This window comes from Manis pentadactyla, chromosome 7 (genome assembly GCF_030020395.1).
Source record: "Manis pentadactyla isolate mManPen7 chromosome 7, mManPen7.hap1, whole genome shotgun sequence".
In the NCBI taxonomy this organism is placed as follows: domain Eukaryota; kingdom Metazoa; phylum Chordata; class Mammalia; order Pholidota; family Manidae; genus Manis; species Manis pentadactyla.
In genome coordinates, this window is record NC_080025.1 from 78039517 (window position 1) to 78062798 (window position 23282).

General features: G+C 36.5%; 1 protein-coding gene across 11 annotated transcripts in view; it reads right to left on the reverse strand.

The window, feature by feature from the left end:
* Positions 1-23282, reverse strand: part of SGCE (sarcoglycan epsilon) — a 64861-nt gene that overhangs the window by 36781 nt on the left and 4798 nt on the right. For 4 of the 11 annotated variants that reach the window (XM_036894510.2, XM_036894509.2, XM_036894504.2 and 1 more), the window contains exons 2-4: positions 12101-12208; positions 2118-2240; positions 89-246 (exon numbers count right to left, since the gene is read on the reverse strand). In XM_036894510.2, the coding sequence (XP_036750405.1) occupies positions 89-246; positions 2118-2240; positions 12101-12208 (389 nt within the window). The remainder of the gene's footprint in view (positions 1-88; positions 247-2117; positions 2241-12100; positions 12209-23282) is intronic. The other 7 variants (XM_057504525.1, XM_036894513.2, XM_036894511.2 and 4 more) reach the window with 2 other exon arrangements.

Here is a 23282-nt window from a genome sequence, read left to right on the forward strand (position 1 = left end):
AATGCTGAAAACCACTGCCATGTAATTTAATTTCAACATTTAAAACTCAGATTACAAAAGAAAATATAATTTGCTCTAAGTAAATTACCTCAATGATTGTTGGTTTCCCCACATTTTCAGCTGTTGGAGATCCATATAGGACTCCATCACTATATGGTGTCCTTTGGATATATCGAAGCCATCCAGGTCGGTCTGGATAACCCATTAAATTTGTATTAAATGTTATGGGATCATTACTGATCTCACCTAGATAAGAAACACAGAATTAAGACAGTTATTTTCATACATGTTGCTTTGGCAGTTTCAATCAAAATATTAGTCTACAACTTTTTTCTTACACTTATAGAAATACACACCAAAAAAAAAAAAATTCATCTCAGAATTTAGAGTAAAGCCTCATGTAAGAAAAAACCCTTTTAGTTGTTTAGTTTGTCCAGAAATCTGATGCAACAAAGAAAGCAGAGTCATACAGTGTTCTTGGAAACTTTCTTTTCTTCTCTTCTGGGATCACATAGGAATGGAAAGTTCTGCCAATGAGAAAACTATCTTTTAGAAAAAAAACCCTAATCATGTTGATGTATTATTGTTTTGAGAAGCCTTTCTTTCATTAAATGCTGGATACCATCAAACTAATCTTAAGGGATATCTCAAAATCATAAAAGTATCATCAAACCAAAAATAATGTAATTTTAAAACATGAGAGGATAAGATGAAAAAGATGTTCCAAATCCAAAAGAACTGTAATGATGACATTTATTCATAACAAACAATAATAATAGCAACATTTATTAATATGTGTCTGGGCCTGTTGTGCCTGATCTCAACAGGCACTATTTCATCTGATTTCAAACATACCTATACAAGTAGTACTATTATTATCCCTAATTTTATTGATGGAATGTGTAATTTCATGTTGAGCAACTTCTTCCCAGTCATATTAAGTGGTAAGACTAGAATTTAATCTTGCCTAACTCAGGAAGCTATGCTTTTAACTACATGTTTTCTTCTCAAATGTTAGAGCTGCTGTCAAAAGGTGTACTTATATAGTTTTGCAAACACAAAATGCCCTATAAGAAAACATTTTTTAAAGGGGGAGAGGTTGAGGCAGGCAAGGAGGAAGGGTGAGGGGGATAGACGGACACACTAATTCACAATCACAATATACGCTGGTCATGGGGACAGTAGTACAGCATGAAGAATATAGTCAATGATTCCGTTAACATCTATGTGTAGTAACCGCACTAGAGGGGGTAAGGATTTAATAACATGGATAACTGTTGAGCCAACGTGTTATATACTTGAAACCAACAAAAGATTGTATATCAATGATATTCAATAAAAAATAATAATAATAGTAATTGATGAAAAGACTACCTTTTCTTGAATGCTGGTTGAGAACATGGTTAACTATATTTTATGAGTGTTTTCAGGTATGTTATTCATCATATAATCTACAAAAATAATATTTATATTAAATCTAATCTTACACTTTTCAGATGATTCATTTTTATTTGTTACTAAAATAAGAGTTGTAATAACAATATATTTTCTCTTGCTATTCTTTCTGTATCTTCATTAATTTGATGGCACTTGTGACAATCCAACATAACATAATTTAAACCAATAGTGAATTAAATAAGACTTTGTATTACTTTGAAAGAAAAAGTAATCTCCATTATATTATTATGAAATTATATAAAATTATCTCATATAAAAGCTTTTTTGGGAACTCTTAAAATCATATTTCATTTTCTTCTACAACAAATGCACATTTTCCAAAAATCAATATACTATGTAAGAATCTAAGTCTTAATATGGAAAATCATAATTGTACAGCTATAATTATTTTTATGTGAATATAGGTAGATCATTTGTCAGAAGCACAAAACTCAGGACTGAGAAACCAGAAATACGCTTTCTCTAAAATTTGAAAATGAATTCTCTCCTTCTATAATTAAATTTTTAATCTTAAAATGGGAAATATCCAACAACCAATTTATCATATATCCAGACCATTTCATATGTTAATAATATTTGATATTTCATATAGATTATGCACATTGAACAAAAAGAAACATTAAGTAAATTAACCACTTTTTTTCTCACCAAGAACATACCAGGTTTTGGGTAAGGTGGAAACTCCCCCTTAAAACACTCTCTTTCCAAAACATGAACAAAGAGGACACCCGCAGATGGGTACACATCCCAATCAGAACGCACCTTTGAGAAAACAGTGTACACTGAAAACAGAGGAAACATAAGAGAAGGATGAATAATGAGATATGCTTTTGATGATTCACTTACATTGTAAAGAAGGGTTTCACTATGTAGAATTTTCTGGGATTGAAGCAACATGCAAGATATTGTTAGGAAATTTGTTTTAAAGGGAAGGGATTTTAGGACAAAACATGGAACAACTATTTCAGTTTGATGTGTTTAGAGACTTCAAATACTATGTACATAAAATATGGCACATGTAATATTTTTAATTAAGTAATGAAGACATCCATAATATCTGGTTAGCAATTTCATTTTATTGAAAATATCACCAACAAAATACATCATGAGAAAATGATCAACTACAGTTTCTTTTTCCTTTTTTCAAAGCAAAATATAATGAGTAATTTTTAAATGGTAAGAGTCTATACTGTGTTAACTGTTTGCTAGAAAAAGCACATCAGACTATATAATACCACTGATATATGTAAGGTGACTTTTGTATATACTTCCAAAACTGCACTGAATACTTTTTCTATGAGTATTATTCCTCGTTTTTCCTAGACACGATTTATTCCATTTTACCTGATCTTGACATTTAACAATTCACAGAATATAATCTATTCTGTTATGCTCCCTGCTAAATGAGCAGTAAGAATTACATAATAAAATTCAGTGCAAATAATTTCTTTAGGTGAAATCGACAGATTTCATGATTTACTGGTTACACAAGATATATGATATGAGTACATTAAAATGGCCAAATTGGTTTGATTAGTTTCCACCTATTGTTTTTCCTTGGTATCATTTCCACCAACACATTACCTCCATTACCCTTGTCACCTCTACAGTCTCTTTTGATTTTCTATCTTCCTGATTGGCTAGAGGCTACAATTATTAAACAGATAAACCCTATCAGGCCTGTTCTTTCTCTTAGCACTGATGGATTTGTAAATGTAGTAATTAACCTTAAGAACCCCAAGGCTGCTCTCTCTAGGCTCATAACTGACTAAAAGCCCTGGATAGCAAGATCACCGACAGTAAATTTTTCAGTATAAAAACAAGAACTCCGACAAAATGTTTCTTTATCTGTGAAAACTTGTCCCTGCGGCTTTGTGGACGGTTGCCAAAAATGTGGAATTAAACTAAAGTATTTGGCTTGTAGCTTCACGTATCCATAGCTTTATGACTAAAGACAATTTCAAAGGTTTTATAGGAGAGGGAAGGAAGCTGTAAGTCAGGTTTAAAATAGGTATGTAGAAAGACTCATTCTTTCCTGATTCGTTTTGTATTGTACATTTAGAGTACCCAACTTCTACCCAAGAACAATTTACTCACCTGTGGAAATGGTCCCATTCCAAAAAATGAGAATGAATGAATCACAGAAAATTGTAAGGATGAGAATTTGAGATTTTTTACCAGTTGGATTCCACAACGTGCCCTGACTGCCAGGTGCTGTGAAGAATATGGAGATGAAGGAGACTAAGTCCCTGCCTTTCACGAGCTCACCATTTGGTTTGTGAGACCAATGCCTACCAAAATAGGTATGGTCCCAGAGGTATAAAGTGCTCTGGCCAATACCTGGAAACATGGTGATGAACAATGGAGGCAGAAAAGATCTGCAAAAATTTATATAGGAAGTGCAATTCCATATGGCTCTTAAAGTACTACAAGATTCTTAAACTCAGAAATGGGGAATTCAGGCATATTAGTGGTCAAAACGAAACGTGCAAGACACAATCATAGGATACTAAAGGTCCTTTCAAGGAAGGGAATTAAGTCAGTGATTCTAGGTCCTGGGGTATATTAGGTAAGAGGCAAAAAACTGGGAAGAAGGGTCAACATATGGATAATTATGAATTCCTGCTTAGAATTTATCCTACTTCACATGTAAAGGTATTTAAATTCTAGGTCATGCTCCTGTAACCAAAGCATAGGAATATTTTGAATAATGTGAAGGAATTTCTTCAGCGCTTATCTAATTTATTCCTTCTAAAGATTAAAAACACCTTGATGTCCAGCACTGCATTTCATTTACCTTTGTCATTTTCTTGGCACCTGGAAGGCATGTGGCACAGCTCAGGAATTTTATCAAAGCCTATTGAATGGATGAATACATTTGAATATAAAGCTCTGTAAAGGGAAACCCAGACCTCATGTTTGTGGGCTAAATGTATACAATACTCAATTTAAATTTCAGTTTTTTAACTTAAATTCACTCTCACATGGGTATAGCAGTTTATGGGTTACAACATCCTCTATTTACACTACAAACTACTAACCGATCTGTCTTAGTTTTTACTGCCAGTAGATGGTAAAAGCTGGCTTATCAAGCAAAAAGAAATGTTGTTCCTATTAAATAATATTGAAATGATTCTATTTTCTACATAGCCCTTGGCTATGCCTTAAGTGGAACCATACAAGGAGACTGCCACTGCCTATCACCTCAAGGACTAATCCAGAACATCTCAGTTTCTGCTTTCATAAAACAACATTTCTGTGATCTACAGAGCCAAACCACAATAAACCATGGCCCTCCGGGGTTTGGAGATGGCATGCCCATCTCTTTATTTGTGCGTACTCAATTGCCTTTCTACAATCTGCTCAACTGCGTACTTGCTGGTCAGTTACCGTGGCAACTGCACAGAACAAGCCTGCTTCACTTTAAGTATAGCAGGCCATTCCCTTTGAGAAAAGCATGATACAGATGTATGACACGTTCATCACCTAGAAATGGATAAGGACTAAGCCAGTATGTTTTGTTTGTGAAATAATACTTCCTTTCTGCAGCATCAGTTTAAATTATGGGCATCGACACAACATTTTAGAGAACTCTTTCACCTTTACCTTTCCATTCGTTACTTACAAAACAAAGAGCCCTGGGACACAGACTATTTGGGCAGTATTTACACCTAGCTTCCTTTTGAAAACAACAAGTTACACAGAGAACTGGAAGTTACAGCCTCTTGTTCTAAACTTGAGCTGTGTAAACAATGCTGATAGGGTCTGCACATCACAAACAAAGGTTGTTACTAAATTGACACATGTTGCATTTCACCATAAGTCTAGGTAGTGCTCCCTAAGAGTGAACTTGAAGCATATTGTTTTCCTTAAAAGCACATCATGAAAATAAAATTTAAACACTGTCCTCAAATCTAATAATCTCTGAAATATACATGTTTGTAGTACCATGCTGATCTTGCTGAGGTCACAGGGACTGGCCTCTCTGTGTATTGAATAACTTTGCAATCCTCTAGGGCTGCAAATCCATTACCACAGCAAACACATGCCACTGGATACAAATGAAACTAGAACCCAGGTGGCTAAATCCCTGCAAATCTGATTGGGGGTGGGGGTGGGGTCAAAGACATCATCTTCAAACCAGCAAGTATAGTTAGATTTGCAAAGATTAGAAACTGAAGACAGGTAGTCACAAGTAACAGAGTTTTTGTTTTGCTTTAGGAAAAAAATACATACCTGAGTTAAGAAAGGCAAAAGGGTATACAGGCAGGTGGCCACAGTAATTATTTCACCCTATATAAATGTAGCTTCAATGTCCCTATTATCAGGCTCCAAAATCTTTTCAAAAAATTGTTCTCTGTATATTTTGGTCAAAAGGTATAGTAACTACAGACCATCCTGACAATGTGTATTATGTGACAGCAGAGAGCCAAGAACCAAGTAACAGACAGTGATGGTGGGAGCAATAAAGTAGGACCTCATGCTAGCTAAGTAACATTCTGTCTTCTTTATTAATAATCCATTTGAAATTTTCTCCCTACGGAGGCAGCATCATGATGAAAATACCAGGGTGTGCATTTGTGTGCTTATTTACAATTACTTAAAAACAAAAGCAAATTTGGATGTATTTAGTAAACATTAAATTTTGAAAGGATTATGGTGGTACATTGCTAATGAATCTACAGCATATAACTTCACAATTATTACAATGATTATTCTTAATGATATATACATATGCACAGGCACATATGAAGTCCCTTCTCTATGGAAAAGTTCAGAGAACATTTACCAGTCTTTTTCTGCATCACCAAGGACAAGTGCATGGCTATAAAGATAACCTAGCTGAGTGTGAGACTCTTCAAGGCCTAGCTAGATTTAAGTCTTAAAGATATCTTTCCTCTGAAATCTGAGGAAGTCGTAAAGTATTGTCACATCCAGATGACCTTTGTTATGTACCTTTTACATGTATCTCTCGTAGATGCTTTATTAGCAAATTAATTACTTTAAAAGGTCCACTTACATGATCATTTTCTAATTTTTAAGGTTTAGGAGAATATAGTAAAATCTCAGTTTACCAGGAACCCCAAGGAAGGAATCATTTCAGAGGGCTGGGTTTTCTATAAAGTAGCCAGCGGTCGATCCTTTTTCACAATAGTATAAGATCATCATCTGGCATATCAATTATTGCATTTTGCTCTATTATACAGTGATGCCCTTCTGTTTGGTTGCTTTGTCATTTACTGATCACATTAACACTAGCTGGTCCCAGTCTGTTAATGCTTTTTAATGTTGTGTGTTTTATAGATTTTCTGTTTTCTTCTCTGTAGAGAAATAGTCAGTTGTCATTTCTCATCGCTATCAGTATGTTTCCCATAGCAGCTTCTTTGTCCCTTCTAATTTGCTGTTATTAATCCGCTGCAGGTTTAGAAACCAGACTACCAAATGAGGTGGGATTGCATGTTAAAGGGAGAACAAATATGTATTGTCTTTGCTCTCAGGGCTCAGCTAGAGGTAAAACACAGGAACCTGCATTTGTAGCATCTACTTTGGTTACCCAAAGACCCTTTTGTGGCATATTTCCTGGTTCTTAGTTGATGCAGTATACTTCTGAATAGACGATCTTCCTCTAATTGGGATATAGCCATTACTTGAGGAGATGGCAGCATAAATTCCATGTATTAAATGCATTCAAAAATAAGTAAGTGTACTATGGAAAGTCTTAATTCAACCCATATGTTATATAAACAAAAACTGTCAAATCGAAATGAATGGATTTACTGTGTTGTATAAAATAATTTCTTACATATTTGACATATGGGAGATACACTGCATAATTTAAACAAAGAGATCTATTCATTACAAGATCTACTACCTCTAACAATAGCTAAATCAACCGAAGACTATTATAACACACTATAATTAATAAGTAATTTATTAACAAGATATTAAAGTCTATTTCTAAAGCATTTCAATTTGGTAAATTTGCCTCTAATGATAAGAGAATTTTAAGCTATCCATTGGGAAGCATGACCAAGGTGATTTAACTGAGTGCAAATTACTTAAACAAGATAGAACATACTTCCCAACTCTTCTTAGTATTGCCATAATAGTAGTATCATCTGGGAAAAAATATCTGGGGATTAGAATGATGAAGATTTTAAAATATGTTTAGGAAGTAAAGATAATACTGAGTAGCCACTTCTCTTATATAGCTTTTAAAATAAACTTTGGCCTAAGCACCCAGATATTTTAATTCCTCAAATGCTATTTACAGAAGAGACACCATCCCATTAAAGATAAGAACTGGAATATTATTTAAGAAGAAGGTTACACAAAATATACAATTGCTAAACCTATTTCACTAAATTATCATCCCTGATGGTAACTAAAAATCGTTAAGTATTGACAGGAAAAATAAAACTTGTATTTTACAGTTTCACAGCTAACAGGTCTTTATGAGGCTCAGAGTGCCTGAATACATGGCTCTCCAAGAAGCTGCTACCAATTAATCAGGACAATTAATAGGAGATAAATCCCACTTGCTATCAGCATCAAGAGAACTCATTTCAGGGTTTTCAGAGCCTGATATATTTATGGTTTCCTTCCTAATTTATTTTTTTAATATGTTATTTTTATAGTAAAATTGCACTTTAATTACTAATCCAGATAATTGTTGTAGAACAGTATTTTGAAAGCCACCAGTTTCTGACCAGGTACCCGACCTGTTTTGTTTTGTTTTTCCTAAGATTTACCTTATGTTTCATCAATCCAGCTTTATAAATCTTGGCTTGGAATCAAAAGCTTTTCTCAGCAGTCTGCCCCTTCACCTTTGACTTTATGCAACATCAAAGCACTAGAGGCCATTCATTTAGCATGGTCAGCTCATGCCTTTCCTTCAGTCACAGAGAGTCCATGCCTAGGCTGTAAGTTCATCACATGGAAGGCATTAACTTACATTCCTCTAAGCGATGTGGGCACTTTTCTTTACATGAGGTAGAAGAGAAACCACTACTTTTGTCTTTTTCTACAAAATTGAGAAGGGTTTCTTTGTGAGATCTTTTTTTTCCCCCAATAGATACCACTTAATGAATTATTTTATAAATTGGAGTTAAGTATCTCAATTTTCCATACAATGATCACATGTGTTTGTTTTGTTGGGTTTTTTTTAGGTGTCAGTTAAAAAGTGGTTGTGAACCATTATTTATTAGTGATCAATATACTCAGACCCATAGACCACTGCAATTGAAAAGGACTTTAGATGTCACCATCATCCTGACAAATATCTTTCGCTATTTAGACAGATCATAGCATTACTTCCTACTTGGATATGACCTCAGCATTCTAAACCCAGGATTCCTGATAAATACTACCAATCAGAATTGGCATGCATTTGCTCTCCTGTAAATTTTTGATTAACATTTACATTGAGAATAATTAGGAAATAAGGACATGATCATTTTAACTCTGTTTTTTAAGGGAAAAAAAACCTAGTTTATCTGTCGTCTTGCCAATGGGTTTCAGTCCCAGGCAAGTTCACTATGGATTCAATGTGACCAGAGAAATTGGCAGCAAAACGTTCTTTGGGGTGAAAGGGTTTATTACCCGGTTTGCTCTCCCAGCATTAGGTCAAGCACTAGCATCTCTGCCTCCGCCTGGAGCACTGGGCCAAGCTCTCTATATAGCGCAATTATAGCTTATTGTCTAAAGGTGTGGAAGCGGTAGCCTAGCAGCAGGCCAGTTACATCATCAGGTGGTTTAAGTTCAGTGAGGATCCTGGCCATAGGAACCTCAACTTGCCCACATCTGTAAAACTAAGGCTAAACCATTTTAGGAAGTAAGTTGTCCTAAGTAAGTAAGGAGAATTTTTCAGATTTTTATTTAAGTATATAAGTGAGTAAAGTGAAGCCTTATTTTGTTTTTATTCAAATTATTCCAAGGGTAAATTTTAAGTTCCTCTATCCCCACCCCAGGAAAAAGAGAAAAGAATCCAATGATTTTATGATTTTCGTAATGACTTCATGTGTCTCGAGGTAGAATGACATCAAATGTGTTGGTCTGAGACATTCCAAATTCTTCGAAATCTTATTTACAGAAGAGGTACCATCCTATTGTAAAAGTTAAGAGTTGGAACATTATTCAAAAGCAAGTCACGAAAAAATACAATTGCTAAACTTACATCACAACATTAATGATCTTACAATCTTTTGTGCTCTCTCACGAAACTGTCACAAAGAGATGACTGGGTTTCATGGTCAAGAGCATCCCACTGCTAAAGTTAAGAACTAGAACATTATTTAAAAAAGAAAGTCACACAAAAAAATACAATTGCTAAACTTATTTCACAACATAAATGCTCTTTAAATGCTCTTATAATCTTTTGTGCTCTTGTTTGAAATTGTCACAAAGAGATGACTGGGATTCATGGTCAAGAACATCCCAAAAGAACATTTGATATCTGAGATAGCATTTAAAATGGCCTTGCTAGAAAAGCTACTTGAAACGATTCTCATCATACAACTGATGAAACGTATTAGTCTCTGTGTAAGACATTTTGATAATACAGAACTATAAATGGTAGGATTTAAATTGTACAAGGAGACCAGGAAGGGAGAAGAAGGTAAAGGATGAGTTCAAGAGAAACTGAGTAAATAGGAGAATGTGGTAACTTGAGCTGGTTACCTCAGTCGATTCAAGACTATTGGTCATTTCTATTGTGAGAACTCCACTTATTGCTCAGGTTCTAAGAAGAAAAATCAGTTTGAGGTACGTTGAGCATGAAGTTTGAAATAGGGACAAACACCTCTTGGAGATTCTTGAAAATGCTATATGTAAAGGTCTTCAAATAGCGCCTTTCATTAAGTACAGCACCAGAGTAGATGTCTCAGCTGGGTTTCCAGCTGGTTAGAGGGGACCTTTTTGGCAAAGCAACAGGAAATGGAGGGACATGGTCAAAGAGGATAGAAGTTCAAAGGATAAAAGCCAAAGAGAAGAAGCTGAAGAAAGGGGAAAGGATGACTGTATTTTAGTGCAAGTGTGAGGTGGAGAGGAAGAGTTTTTGGTGATCTCATGTGGGGACCTGGAATCAAAGCAGGTCCCAAGACCCTGGGATATGATGGACAGAAGTCCACTGCAAATGGCCGTCCAGGGCCCACAGCTGGAAAGATCAGAGAACAGGAAGAATGGGTTTGCCAAAAAAGCTGAAGGCTGGCAGCCTGATAAAGGAACCAGCCAGGTAAGGGTAGTCAGAGGGATTTCCTTCAAGGAAGCAGGGAGAATCCCTTGAGAATATCTAAGTGTGGGGAAAGGACTACTGGACAATGGGCTTAGGTCTTGGAACAGTGCATCTAGTGCTTTTTAAAACAAATGTTTGTGATCTTTTCAGGGGAACTTAGTGTTATAAAACTCCATTATTTTCTTACAGATATTAGCAATGAAATTTCAGAAAACGCCTAGGTGTTTGTGGGTTTGTTTCAAAAGACAGCAGAGTATAAAGCATGTTGGGAGAGTAGTTGGTTGGCCCTGAAAAGGGCCTTTGGGAAAAAAAAGATATTGGGAGCCTCTGTCCTACTGTGAAATAGATCTGGACGTAGATGATCCCAACTAAGGAATAATTTGGTGTAGCTAGAAGTTAATGACCCCCAACTTCAGGGATATATGAAGAATATGTGGTAAGCCAGAAATTACTCCTACAGGGTATTCAGGAGGCTTTATCTGGCATTAGGCCATTTTATTTCATAAAATTACTGTTGTTTTACAAATATTTTTAAATTGTTATTTTATAGACACTTCAGTTTCCGCAGAGTTATGGAAACCAAGCTACAATTCTGCTACTGTTCATGACCATCTATGCCCCAAATTGAGTGTGTGTGTTCATGCGATGGTTGTTGGGGCAGAAGTAAGAGGGACTGTCAAGACAAATAATGAAGAAGAATTAGGTGAAGGGTCATGATGATAATTGAAATTTTGAAAACAGCTAATTTTTTCGTGACCAAGTCCTGCCCCTTTTTTTTCTCCCTGATGAAATGCATTATTTCAAAGGTCCTGCCATATTGCTAACGGACACATTTATAGATAAGGAAGGAAAATTTTGCATGAACAAGCAATCATTCAAGGGGCAGATCATCTTTTCAATAGAAAACAAGTGTCATCTAATTATTTAATAGCAAAAGCAAAACATATCAATTTGGTTTGGCAAAAAATAATAATTCAAAAAGTCACCTGCAATTAGCCAAATATTTATGACCATTTTTGTAAGGTTATGTAAATGGTGTTTAATTTTAAATATTTTAGGTTAAGTGTACTTCTTCTTTTCAACATTATAAATTGTTACAATAACCACACCGCGACAGTTTTTGTAAGTGGCAAGCCAATGACCAAGTAAGGGGTAGCAACAGGTTAAAAACAAGAATATTTTTAGTTAAAAAAAATTGCAAAACTATAGCAAAGGGAAAAAAAACTTGAAAAATAATGGATTAAGAACACAGAGGATCAGAAGTTTTTAGAAGATTAGAAAAACAAAATTTGATTTTTTTCAGACTGACTTACCAAAAAAATTCACACGAGTGAAAAAGCAAAAGGAATATTGGAAGCAGACATTTAATTGACTCCCCAAAAGGGATTTAGATTTACAACCTAAACTCACCATCTTTCTTCCCAGGAGTCATTTTTCTGCTGATAATAAAATTGCTGGCCTGTTTGGTCTTCCAGTTAACTGTTCCATTTATGCCATCAGCACAGCTTAATAAAAAAGCTTTTCAGAATAAAACAAATGCACAAAAAAATGAAATTAATGTTAAATTAAAATGACTACTACAAATCACCTACTATTAACTGGATTCAGATTCCTTCCAGCCCAGCTAGCTGCTTAATTCCGTTCAATAAATATTTGCTGCATGTCAGTACACGGAATATATGGGGATACAAGGTAAAGAAGACACAATACCTGCCCCGCAATGAGCTTACAATCTATAGGGATTGATAACTCATGTACAGAAATATGTAATACATAATATTATGTGTATATATATATGTATAGTATATATATTATATATATATAATTGTGTGTGTATATAGATTTATAAAATTACACATACACACACAATCATAGAAAGCATAAGTGCTACGAAAACACTGAGGGGGGAAGCAATTATTCCTGGCTAGGAATGTTGTGATAAATTAAGAGTGACTTAAATTCACAGTTCAGTTTTGGAAACATTACACTGGCAGCAATGAATACAATGGGATTAGGGGATACTAAATGGGCAGGTATCTCTGGAGTATAGGGTAGTTGTCAACCCAAAAATCAACAGTTGAAGCTAAAGTAAAGTAAAGGTGGGACCGTTTACAACACATAATGGAGATAATACTGACAGTACATTTCAAATTGCTGGATGTGGATTAGTTAAAAGGAAAATTAAAAAGGGCTTTGAATTTTTGATCCAGAATGACACAGAACAGTTGATATATTAGGAACCCAAAAAAGAGGTCTGTTTGAGGAGGAAGAGAACAAACTAAATTGGGGATATGTGAAACTGGGTTACTAGTTGGATATTCAGGTGAAACCACTTAAGAGGAAGATGGAAAGAGAGCTCTGGCTCCTAAGAGAATCTAATGGCGCTTCAGATGTAGATTTGAAGTTTATCCCCAGAGAAATGATTGTTGAAGCCAAACCCCTAGCACAATTCCTTAAAGAAATCACGCTCCCTAGTAACATTCGTCGGTCCCTCATGAACACAGTGATCTGAAGAAGATACACACTCACATTCTTGACCCATTTGTCTACCCTATTTCCCATCATCCAAACTACCAATCTTACTGCTTCCTCACCCATATTTTATCCTTACCTTTCAGACTTGGACTTTGCCGCCATTCTCCTAACTACAATATTGGGTCTCCATGCCATTCTCCCTTCTCTAGCCATCCAGGCATATTCCCTCTGGAATCAGCTCAGTTCAGGAATCCCCCAGGATGTACTCCACGGTTTTGTCCTAGCTTCTAGAGTTGAAATGCAGCAAGAAGGAATGAGGAATGCACAAAAAGTGGGAGAGACTGCAAAGGCAGAAGACGTGTTAATAAATATATTTGCACAGCAAAAGCAGAGGATGATTCAGCAAAGAAGAGATGAGGCAGTCAGAGAGGCTACACAACTAAGCCTGAAATGTCCCATATGTCGACAGAAGAGATATCAACAAGGAGAGGGTGAGCAATATCCTCACATCCTGCAAAAAGGTCAAAGAGGATGAGAATATAGGAAAGAATGCTAGATGTGAAAGTGAGAAGTTACTGGTGACTCTTAGAAACTGGAGTTAAAATAAAGTGGTGCAAGTAGAAGCCAAACTGCAAGAGATGAAGATGTAGATGCAGCACAGTTAGTCTTTCAAGAACACTGGCCAGAATAGGAAGCAAAGAGATAAAATGGTGTGACAGACTGAGGAGTAGCAAGGTGGAAAGAAGGGCTGGTTATCTGAGTGTGGGGAAACAGATTTTGTTCATAAGCTGGGATAAAAAGAGAGAAAGAGACTAAGGAGAAAGAAAAGGAGCAGAACTGATGAGACACAATCCAAGAAAAAACAGAATGGGTGGGACCACGCATGAATCGGAGGTAAAGACAGTGAAGACAGCAACATTTGTTGGGGTACAGGAAGCTTAATGCTAAAACTCCTCACCTTAGAGATGAAATGTGTGTCTTCTTTTGAAACTGAATTTTGAGTAAAATTATGAACTTAAACTAAATTCTGAGAAATACCAACTTCCCTTCAAAATAAAAAAACGATTACAATTCAGAACCAAGTTACTGAAAATAAACTAAGCAAACAAAACCTTAGGTGATCACTTCAGTGATACATGGGGGTAGAAATCAAAGACCCTGCTACCAAAGCAAATAAATGACTTGGTATTCAATTTTTAAAATATATAAACTTAAGGGTGCTAACTTTATATCTACTGAAAGACCAATCTTATGGATGACTCACCTAATAAATGGTTGATTCACTTAATAAGTGAAACTACGTCCTTTTAAATCTATATGAAAAACACAGTAGTCGTTTCCTAAATAATTTAAGCTAAAATAGGATCAGAAATGTTCCAATCTCTTGTGGCAAAATATGTACCCCCCAAGGGCTCTCCTGATCACTGGGTTCCAAAGGCAACATGATAGTTACATGAGAAGCACAGAATAGCTTTCTAAAAACACATAATCGCATGCACCCAAAAACATACATTCATGACTCCACAATGGATAATCTAGGCAAGTGGGTTACACAATTTCATTAGGTGATTCTTATACACAAATAATATACTCTAGAAGACCAACAGGGGCCCTACAAAACCCAAGGTTATATAGGATATTCAACTGAGTCACACACATCATATGTGTCAAAAGTAGGGCTGACCTTAGAACTAAAAACTTCACCCACTTCTGCCTTCAGCTGGCCCACAGACGAAGCCAGTTTGCAAGAACATGTAAGTCACTGCTGAACAGTGGGAAGGCCCGACCTAGAAAGACAGAAAGCAGGTGGCCAAATTCTTCTCTACAACTTTCCAAAGTGAAAGTCGAAGATGAACAACGTACATCTGTGGCCCTGACAAGCAACATTAAGATTTATATCCATCACATCACCTGGTCCTGAGCAAGGTGCTTTTATGTTTATTGTCTAGTTCAATCCTTACAAAACCAAACGAATCTATTAACATATCTGAAGATTATAAAGGCTAGATCTTAAAACAGAATGGAGTAAATCCTGCAGGCAAGTAGGCAGTCTTTAGAATTCTCCACTTCTCCATGGACTGGAAAGCTACCATAAAGAATGGCTTGCGTGTCCAGACAGTACCCTTTTTGTGCCTTCCTTTGTTCGAGCCCAGTGGTTCCCAGACTATGTTGTGCATGAGAATTATTGTTCCAAGTTATATACATATACATATATACAAAATGTATATATCATACATACAAAACTATACATATTGTACTTTATAGGCAATTGAAAGGATTTACAAGGATAACTTAAATCTATGGGATTTCTGGTTTTACATTCTGGGTTTTAGAACTTGACCAACCCAGCATAAGATTTAACACCACAGCACTTCCTTGCCAGGTGAGCCAGCATATCAATGCTCCTAATTCCCTGGTCCTACACAAGGGCACTCAAGTTGGCTTTTATAGGATTCAAAAGACAGGCTTGATAGGTGCCTAAATTATTAAAAAATACAGGTAGGATAAAATAGTTTAAACACACCCCACCAGTATCTCTCTATTTTAAGGCCAGCACTGCTTTAAGCATATTCATGTTTTCAAAGCTCATGTTGATTCATCTAAAGTCCTACTTTGACCACAGAAGACCAAAGTCTCATAAATCTAAGTAAAAAGACAACTTTTTATGGCTCTACTTGCCAGGCAACATCACTACAGGCAAGACACAATGCCACACAGTGTGCTGCTTAAATATTCCAGTCCTACACCTTGAGGGAGAAATCTCAGTAACATGGATATAAGTTATTTGCTTTTAATTGTATGTCCAAGATCATGGATACACTCGACTAACTTCTTGTATAGAAAATTATTGTAATCTGTACACTGACAAATGTGAACTATTCTCTGAAAAAAAGCTTGTATTTTAATGTTTGGTTTTCACCAGAAAAGGATGAAAGCATTTTTTATTTTCTGTGAGAACAAATTTCCTCAGGAAAATATGACTCAATTTAAAAAATATTTATTTTATACATCACTTTTCATGATTAAATCAAATACGTGAAAAAACGTCAACCTGCACAGACTGGTTTTGGACTCTTTCCAAAGATAATGGACCATCCTCAGAAATCTTGAAAGGAACTCCACTGTGCTCACTGGGTTCAGGGTAATCTATGCTACAAATACACCGGGATGTGAGTTTTGCTCTAATTCGTAAATACAAAAGCAAAGAATAACGTGCATACTGTGTTTACACAGCCCAAACTAAGAAGACATTCACAGAATCAGCCAGCATATCGCGGTATACAATTTAACCAATTCCTCAATCCTCCCTCTTGAAAATCATCAAAGCCTGCACTAATCCAAAGGTGGCTGGCATGCCCTTAAATTCCCTAGAAACCATAGAGTACTTAAAATTTCTCTTAAGATTCCATGATTCATTCTGAGCCTTCATGGCTACATTTCATCTGGCCTGGGGCAAGCACTCTCGGAAGAGACATTACTCTTTCCCAAACCAGAATAATTTGCTGACTGGGGGAAGAGGGTTTTGCTGTTTAATAAAAGCAGTTGAAGAGCTGTGAATAGTGACTGATTGCTGATGAGCTAATCAGGATGTCAAGGGATAGAACTAATAAATAATAACTTACTCTAACATCACTGTCCAAGTAAACAGAAGGATATGCCAAATGAAATTTAATCTGATTAACACACTCATCTTAGAATCAAACTGTCAAGTCTTTCTCTGTCCACTATTTCATCTGTCTCTTTTCATTTTACTTGAGGGAGTCAGACTTTATTTTCCTAAATTGGATACATACCTCAGGTTCCCTCCATCTCTTCCCTTCTCTCTCAATTCCCCATGTCACCGTGTCTCTCTCCTGCCTTCTACACCTTCTCTTCTATTCCTTTATGCAACTATCCTTAATGCTTTTTAATTTATCTTTTATATTAAAATATTGTTTTAATATTTTTCTCTCTGGAAAATGTTAGTTGACATTATCATTAGCTACCATGTTTTGAGTGCTAAGTGTAAGGCACTATACTAAGGGTTTTATACATATTAGCTAATTCATCCTTTCATCACCAACTAAGTGAAGTAGGTAGTATCAGTACCATTTTGCAATGAAGATAATAAGTCATAGGAAACGATGTAACCTACCCCAGGTCACATGTCCAGTAAATGGCAGAGTTGGATTTTGGACCCATTTTTTGGCTGACTGCAAAGTTCGTGTAATCTACTGGTCAATACCACCCCCAAATGGTTAAATAAGAAAGCAATTTGTAAACTATATATTTTTTATGTAATTTGAGATATTATTTTTATTAGCAGGTCATCTTCAACATATTTTTCTTTGTAGAAAAAAATATGAGCTTCCCTTGGCTGCTGGATTTAAAATAGCTAGCAGTAAGACAATGCCTATGGAAATTAATCGTGTGTGTGTGTGTGTGTATGTGCATGCATAAAAAGTTAGTTTGAACCTATGGAGAAAAAAGACTTGGCTGAGGCAGACTGTTCACCTCAACCTCTGAAGGGAGTTAGGAAAAGGTATTCCTAACAGAAAAGTGACAGCAAATCTGTAAGCCAAGAATGCCAGAATAAGGAGCCTCCACACTTTGTTAAAACAGAAGAGCCTGGCAGGGCAGAACAGTAAGTAATTATTTTTTGATAGAATTCAAAATTATTAGAATTTTAGAATTTTAACAGTACCTAGGGAAGATACTTGATTTTAGAGCAAAATATAACTACAGTACAAAAGGTAGTGCTTAGTATCAGAGTCTCTGGAGACAGAGTGTCCAGGTTCAAATCTCAGTTTTTGTCCATTAAACAACTTATTCGGTGTATCTGTATCTCAGTTTCCTCCTTGGGTAAAGACAGAATGCGGCCTGCTTTGTAGAGATACTGTGAGTTTTAAATGAGATAATACATTTATTGCCTCAAAGGAGTGTTTTGCACATAGTGATGTCATCAAAAAAGGTAAGCTAATACTACATTTAATCTTCAACTAATATGAAGGAAATTTTAAATTTCTTTAAATGTGACTTTTTAAAAACATGTTCAAATGAAAAAAAAATCGTCACTACAGTCAGCATCATAGAATATAGCATTCTCTTTTATTTTTCTCACACATGAAAAGTCCAGTTTCTATGGCAGAGTGGCATAAATGCTGGAGGTTACTCATGAGCAGAGACAATGGGGGTTCCAAGCATCCCAAACCCCACATGGCCTCCTGGAGGGCTAAGAAGATGGCATCTTAGCAAGTCTGCCTTTCCAGCAGTAGCCAAAGCATACTGGTTGAGAGCTGCAATTTAACTCTTTTGAGCAGAACCAGATGTAATAAGAAGCAATTATACTGATGTTTGCACCTTCTGACTCCTGTAAACTCTTAAGGTATTATTCTAAGGAAACAATGTAACAAAAGCAAAACCTGCGTGGGCAAAGATTCAGCTTTACATTACACATACCAAAATTGGGGGAAAGAATAAGAGACCAACAAAAGAAGTGTTGTTTTGATAAAACAGTTAATAGAGAAGGGAGGGTTATCCAGTCCTCTTGCCAGTTTTACTCTTTGCTCCAAGAGCCCAACAAAAGCATATACTGGATTTCCACTGTCTGGCAAAAGTACTATCTGTGTTCTATCTCAGAAATACTAGATGAATAAGGAGCACTGGTGGGACCCTTTACAAAAAGGATACATAAAATATGCAGTAGTTACATGCACGTTACAATTTAATGTCCTCATCTGCAAAATACTGGACTGTTTTGAAGTTAATAAAATTAGTGAAAGGCAGAATACAAAATAGTATGTAGACTATGTGAAATCTAGTGTAATAGTGCAATCTAGTGGAAAAGGATTAAAAGGCAAAGTGTAAGAGCTACTGGATTAGGGAAGTAAAACTGTAGGAAAACATCCTGTTCAAAAATAAAATATTAATAATGCTCAGAAGATTATCCAGTTAAGAAACCTCTGAAAGAGAAATACTCTCATATTGGGTGTTTACTTGGAACTGCCATTAATTTTTATTACAGAAGCTGTATGTTCTCATTGTAATACATTCAAATAGTATAACCAGGAGGGTATAAAATATAAAGTTCCCTCTTGCATGCCTATGGTTATGCCTCCAACACCACTGCTTTGGATATCCATCCACTCTTCATGCCTTTGCATCTTTCCATAGTCTATGTCATATGCAGACATATGTTTGTGATATATACACAGAGACACAGACATATCAAGCTCTTTTTTACATAATGTGGTCACACTTTTTTTCCACACAGCATGTATCTTAAGCATATTTACATGATACCACATTTTAAGGTTGCAAAGCTTTATGTTCTGCGAATCAACTGTAATTTATTTATCATCATCTGGTACTCAACCTGCCCAAACTAGGACTCCTGACCTTTCCCTTCAGGTCTGGTCCTCTTCCAGAATTCCTCATTCTGTGAATGGAGGCACCATTCATCCTCTTGAATATGACACAAAATCTAGAAATCATCCTTGACACCCCCTCCTGTCAATCTGCACCAAAATTCAATCCTTGACCCACTACTGTTGATATTTACTCTTCAAAAGATCCCTCCTATCTTTATCTCCCCATCACCACCCTAGCCCAGGAGGGCATCCTCTCTAACCTGGATTATTGTAGTGGCCTTTGAACTGGTATGCCGCAATCTATTCTGACCCCTCAAACCCTTTCTTCACAAAGTAGCCAAAGTGCTCTTTTTGAAATGCAAATCTGATCTTGGCCTGCTTAAATCCCTCTCCAAAGACTTCCCATAGGTTTTAGGATAAAGATTACACTCTTTAAGGAGGTCTAACAGGTCCTGGGAAATTTGCTCCCTGACCTCCTATCTAGCTTGCTTTTATATTGGACTCCTCCTTCTCTCTCGGCTGCAACCTCACTGGAATACTTCCAGCACCTTCTGTTTGTCATGTCAACTCCCCCAGGGCCTCTACATAGCTCTCCCATTTAGTTCAAATATGCCTTTCCTCTTCACCTCACTAACATTTACTCATCCTTAGGATCTGAGTACTTCCTCAGAGAAGCCTTCCTTAATTCCCCTGCCTGGTCAAATACTCCACTTAGAAATTCTAGAATGTTTGCAACACTTGACATAGTTCTAAGGGCATATTTATATGTGGGATTACTTGATTAATCTTTGTCATCCCCACTAATGTAAAAGTTCTGTAGTGCCTGAGACCACGTATTCCCCAGCATCTACTACAGTCTCAGAACCAGTCGACACCCAAAAAATAAATCAAAGAATTACTAGTTGGTAAACTACCAGTGAGATTTCCTGGTTTTTCACTCTTACTATCAATACTACAATAAGCCTCCTTATACTTTCATCTTTGAGCACTTGCATGCATACAGCTGTCAGCTAAACTCCAGGAAGTAAAAGGGCTGGACGAAAACTAACGGTACACACAGCAACCTGTTCCGCTTCCACTTCTGCAGCACTGCTCCTGGATTAGAATTAACTCCCTAACCAAAGAAAATGAAAGATGTTAAAGGTGCTACGCTGATTAACTATCTTGCAGGAGAGAGAAGCCAGGGTCATTTTACCGCACAGAAACACCAATTTGCTACGGAGAAAAACAAAACAAAACAAAACAACAAAAGCCTTGGGACCAATTTTTCCTTTCCTCTGTATTGCAAGGTAAAAGATCAATTTTACTTCTGTCCCTACTGCTGAAGAAATCGGGACTAAAATATTTCACTTTTAAACTGCTATAGGAAAATTAACTCTGATCTCTTCTTTCGAATTCGCGGTGAGCGCCAAATCTCCATAATAATCGAAGTGGTGACCAGATGAATGAATGAAAAGCTGAAGAATGGGAAAGCATTTTACTCCAGAGCTGCTTCACTCCTAAACATTTTTGCAATGAGCAGCTTCACTTGCCAGAAAAGAAAAAGTCTGCCTTCCATGTCACAACAGATGCCGTTGCGATTCCCGTAGCACGTACAGAATGTTGAAGATCTATTCTAAAAGTCTGATTAATCCAAGCCAATTAAGTAGAAAGTGAGATATGCCGAAGATGAGTGCTTTTTAAGTAATAAAACACATTTAAATGGCTATTGCATAAATATTGCACACAAAAAATAAAAATCCTACCGAAAGACCCAAGAAGAAAACAGCATTTTAGCTTTACTTACATATTAATTTTTTCAAGAATGTAACATTAATAATCATGCCAGCAATTTATGTGTTGAGGCTATTTATTTCCTGAGATAATTTCTTGAAGGTTTAAAATGTAAACATTGGGGATTATTTACTTTCCAAGCCCAGGAGCAAACACTGCATTCAAGGAAATGCAAGTAGCCGCCTACGGATCAGGTGAGTGGGAGTTGACAAGCCAGAAGCTCATCTTTAAGCATTTCTCTCTCCGAAATATGAGCTCTGCCCAGGAATGCCTGTGGCATCTTCAACTCCTGGGAAGCGAGCCATCACGTTGCCCTGTGCATTATTACGATCCCACTAAAGTGCCTGGCACTTCTACAAAAGAGGAAAAAAAGGAGAGGAGAAACTTGTTTGACATTAAATATGTATTTCACGCAGTGAGAGTTAGGGTGACCATATTTCTGACCTAACAATCTGAGTGGAGGAGAAAGGTCTGGGTGAGGGAGAAAAAAGCAGCAGGAAAAAGTTGTTTTAATAAGATGACTGAAGAACTCTGTCTTTGCATTTCTCATCCAAGTCCCCCTTAGTTTTCAAGGCTCCAGGCCTTACAAATAGTTTCTGTGGAGTCAGATGCCACACAGGTTATCACTTCTCAGAAGTGGGGTCCTGTGTGAATACTCCACAGATTAATTTTGAGAAATCACATTTTCAAAGTTAGATATGGTGATCAAAATGAGTCAGTAGTCAGACACAAAGGGAAGAAAAATTACCCCAAGACATGTTTGAGACACTAAGAATGCGCCCCTTTCGCAGTCAGAAACTAGGCTAACCTGACGCAGTGAGAAGTTAGAAGAGCACAGGGTCAGAAGCCCCTTTGGACTGAAAGGTTTTATTTGCTACTGACAAGTTAAAAATCCTAATGGTTGGCATTGCAAGGACATATAAGAGGGAGGAAAAAACTGCAGAAGGGAGAAGAGTCCTACATTTCCGCAAGGGTAAGAGGCTCTGGCAGCTGAGGGCTGAGCTGTCCTGGACCAGCATCCAGCAGTGGCTGGACCCCCTTAACTCTGGGCACCCCCACATCCATGGCCACAAGCCTGCTCCCAGCCTAGCAAGAAACACCAGGAAAGGAATTACTGTAGGAAGCAAGTTAAGGCCAGGATACTTTACAGGAAAAAAAAAAAATCTTAATTTCTCTCCTCAGATTTTCATGTTTGAAATGGAATGAGAAGGGAGCAAGGAATGTGTTAAGTTCTCCTGTTGCAACTATTTCCAAGTTGTAAGAGATCAGCTTGCAACACAGAGGACTACTCTTCCTAGGCAGTTTATCAGAAAAAATAAAGTGTTTCCTTCACAAGTATCTTTGCTGTCTCACACCAAAATATTATCCTGGCTTTCAGATTAAATATTCATTGCAAGAAAGGTGAGTATTTCTGATATTTTAAAGAATAGACCAAGTAAAGGTATTAAGTTGATTCCCTTGCTGAGCTGCACTAACTGTTTGAAAGGTCTCAAGTTGAAATCCATCGCTACCTTTTACCCACTGTTATTTGTTCTATTTCCGGAAACAAGCAGAAGAGACTTTATGTCTACTTTGTCTTAAAACCAAACATTTCCAGACTCTTTGAGGATACCTCCTATGACAGGATTGTCAAACCCCTCACCATCCCCACAGACTGTTCTGGAAGTTGTCTAATTTGTCAATCAACGTCTCTCTTTAAATGTGACAGCCAGAAGTGGACACAATACTACAGATGTGGTTAATTAGAGTAAGGTACTATTAATTATTGTGACATATAGACACTATACTACTACCAGAATCTAAATTTGATTCTTTTATAGACACATCATGCCGCTGGTTCACATTAACCTTTTCCTTAAAAAATTGCCAGCATATAAATTCAACTTCTTCCTTACCCATCAATGATGATGCATTTACTGCTATAAAATATCTTTCTGCATAGCACTGCAGCCTATTTCAACTATGTTAACTCTAAATTCTGTTATCTCTTTGTA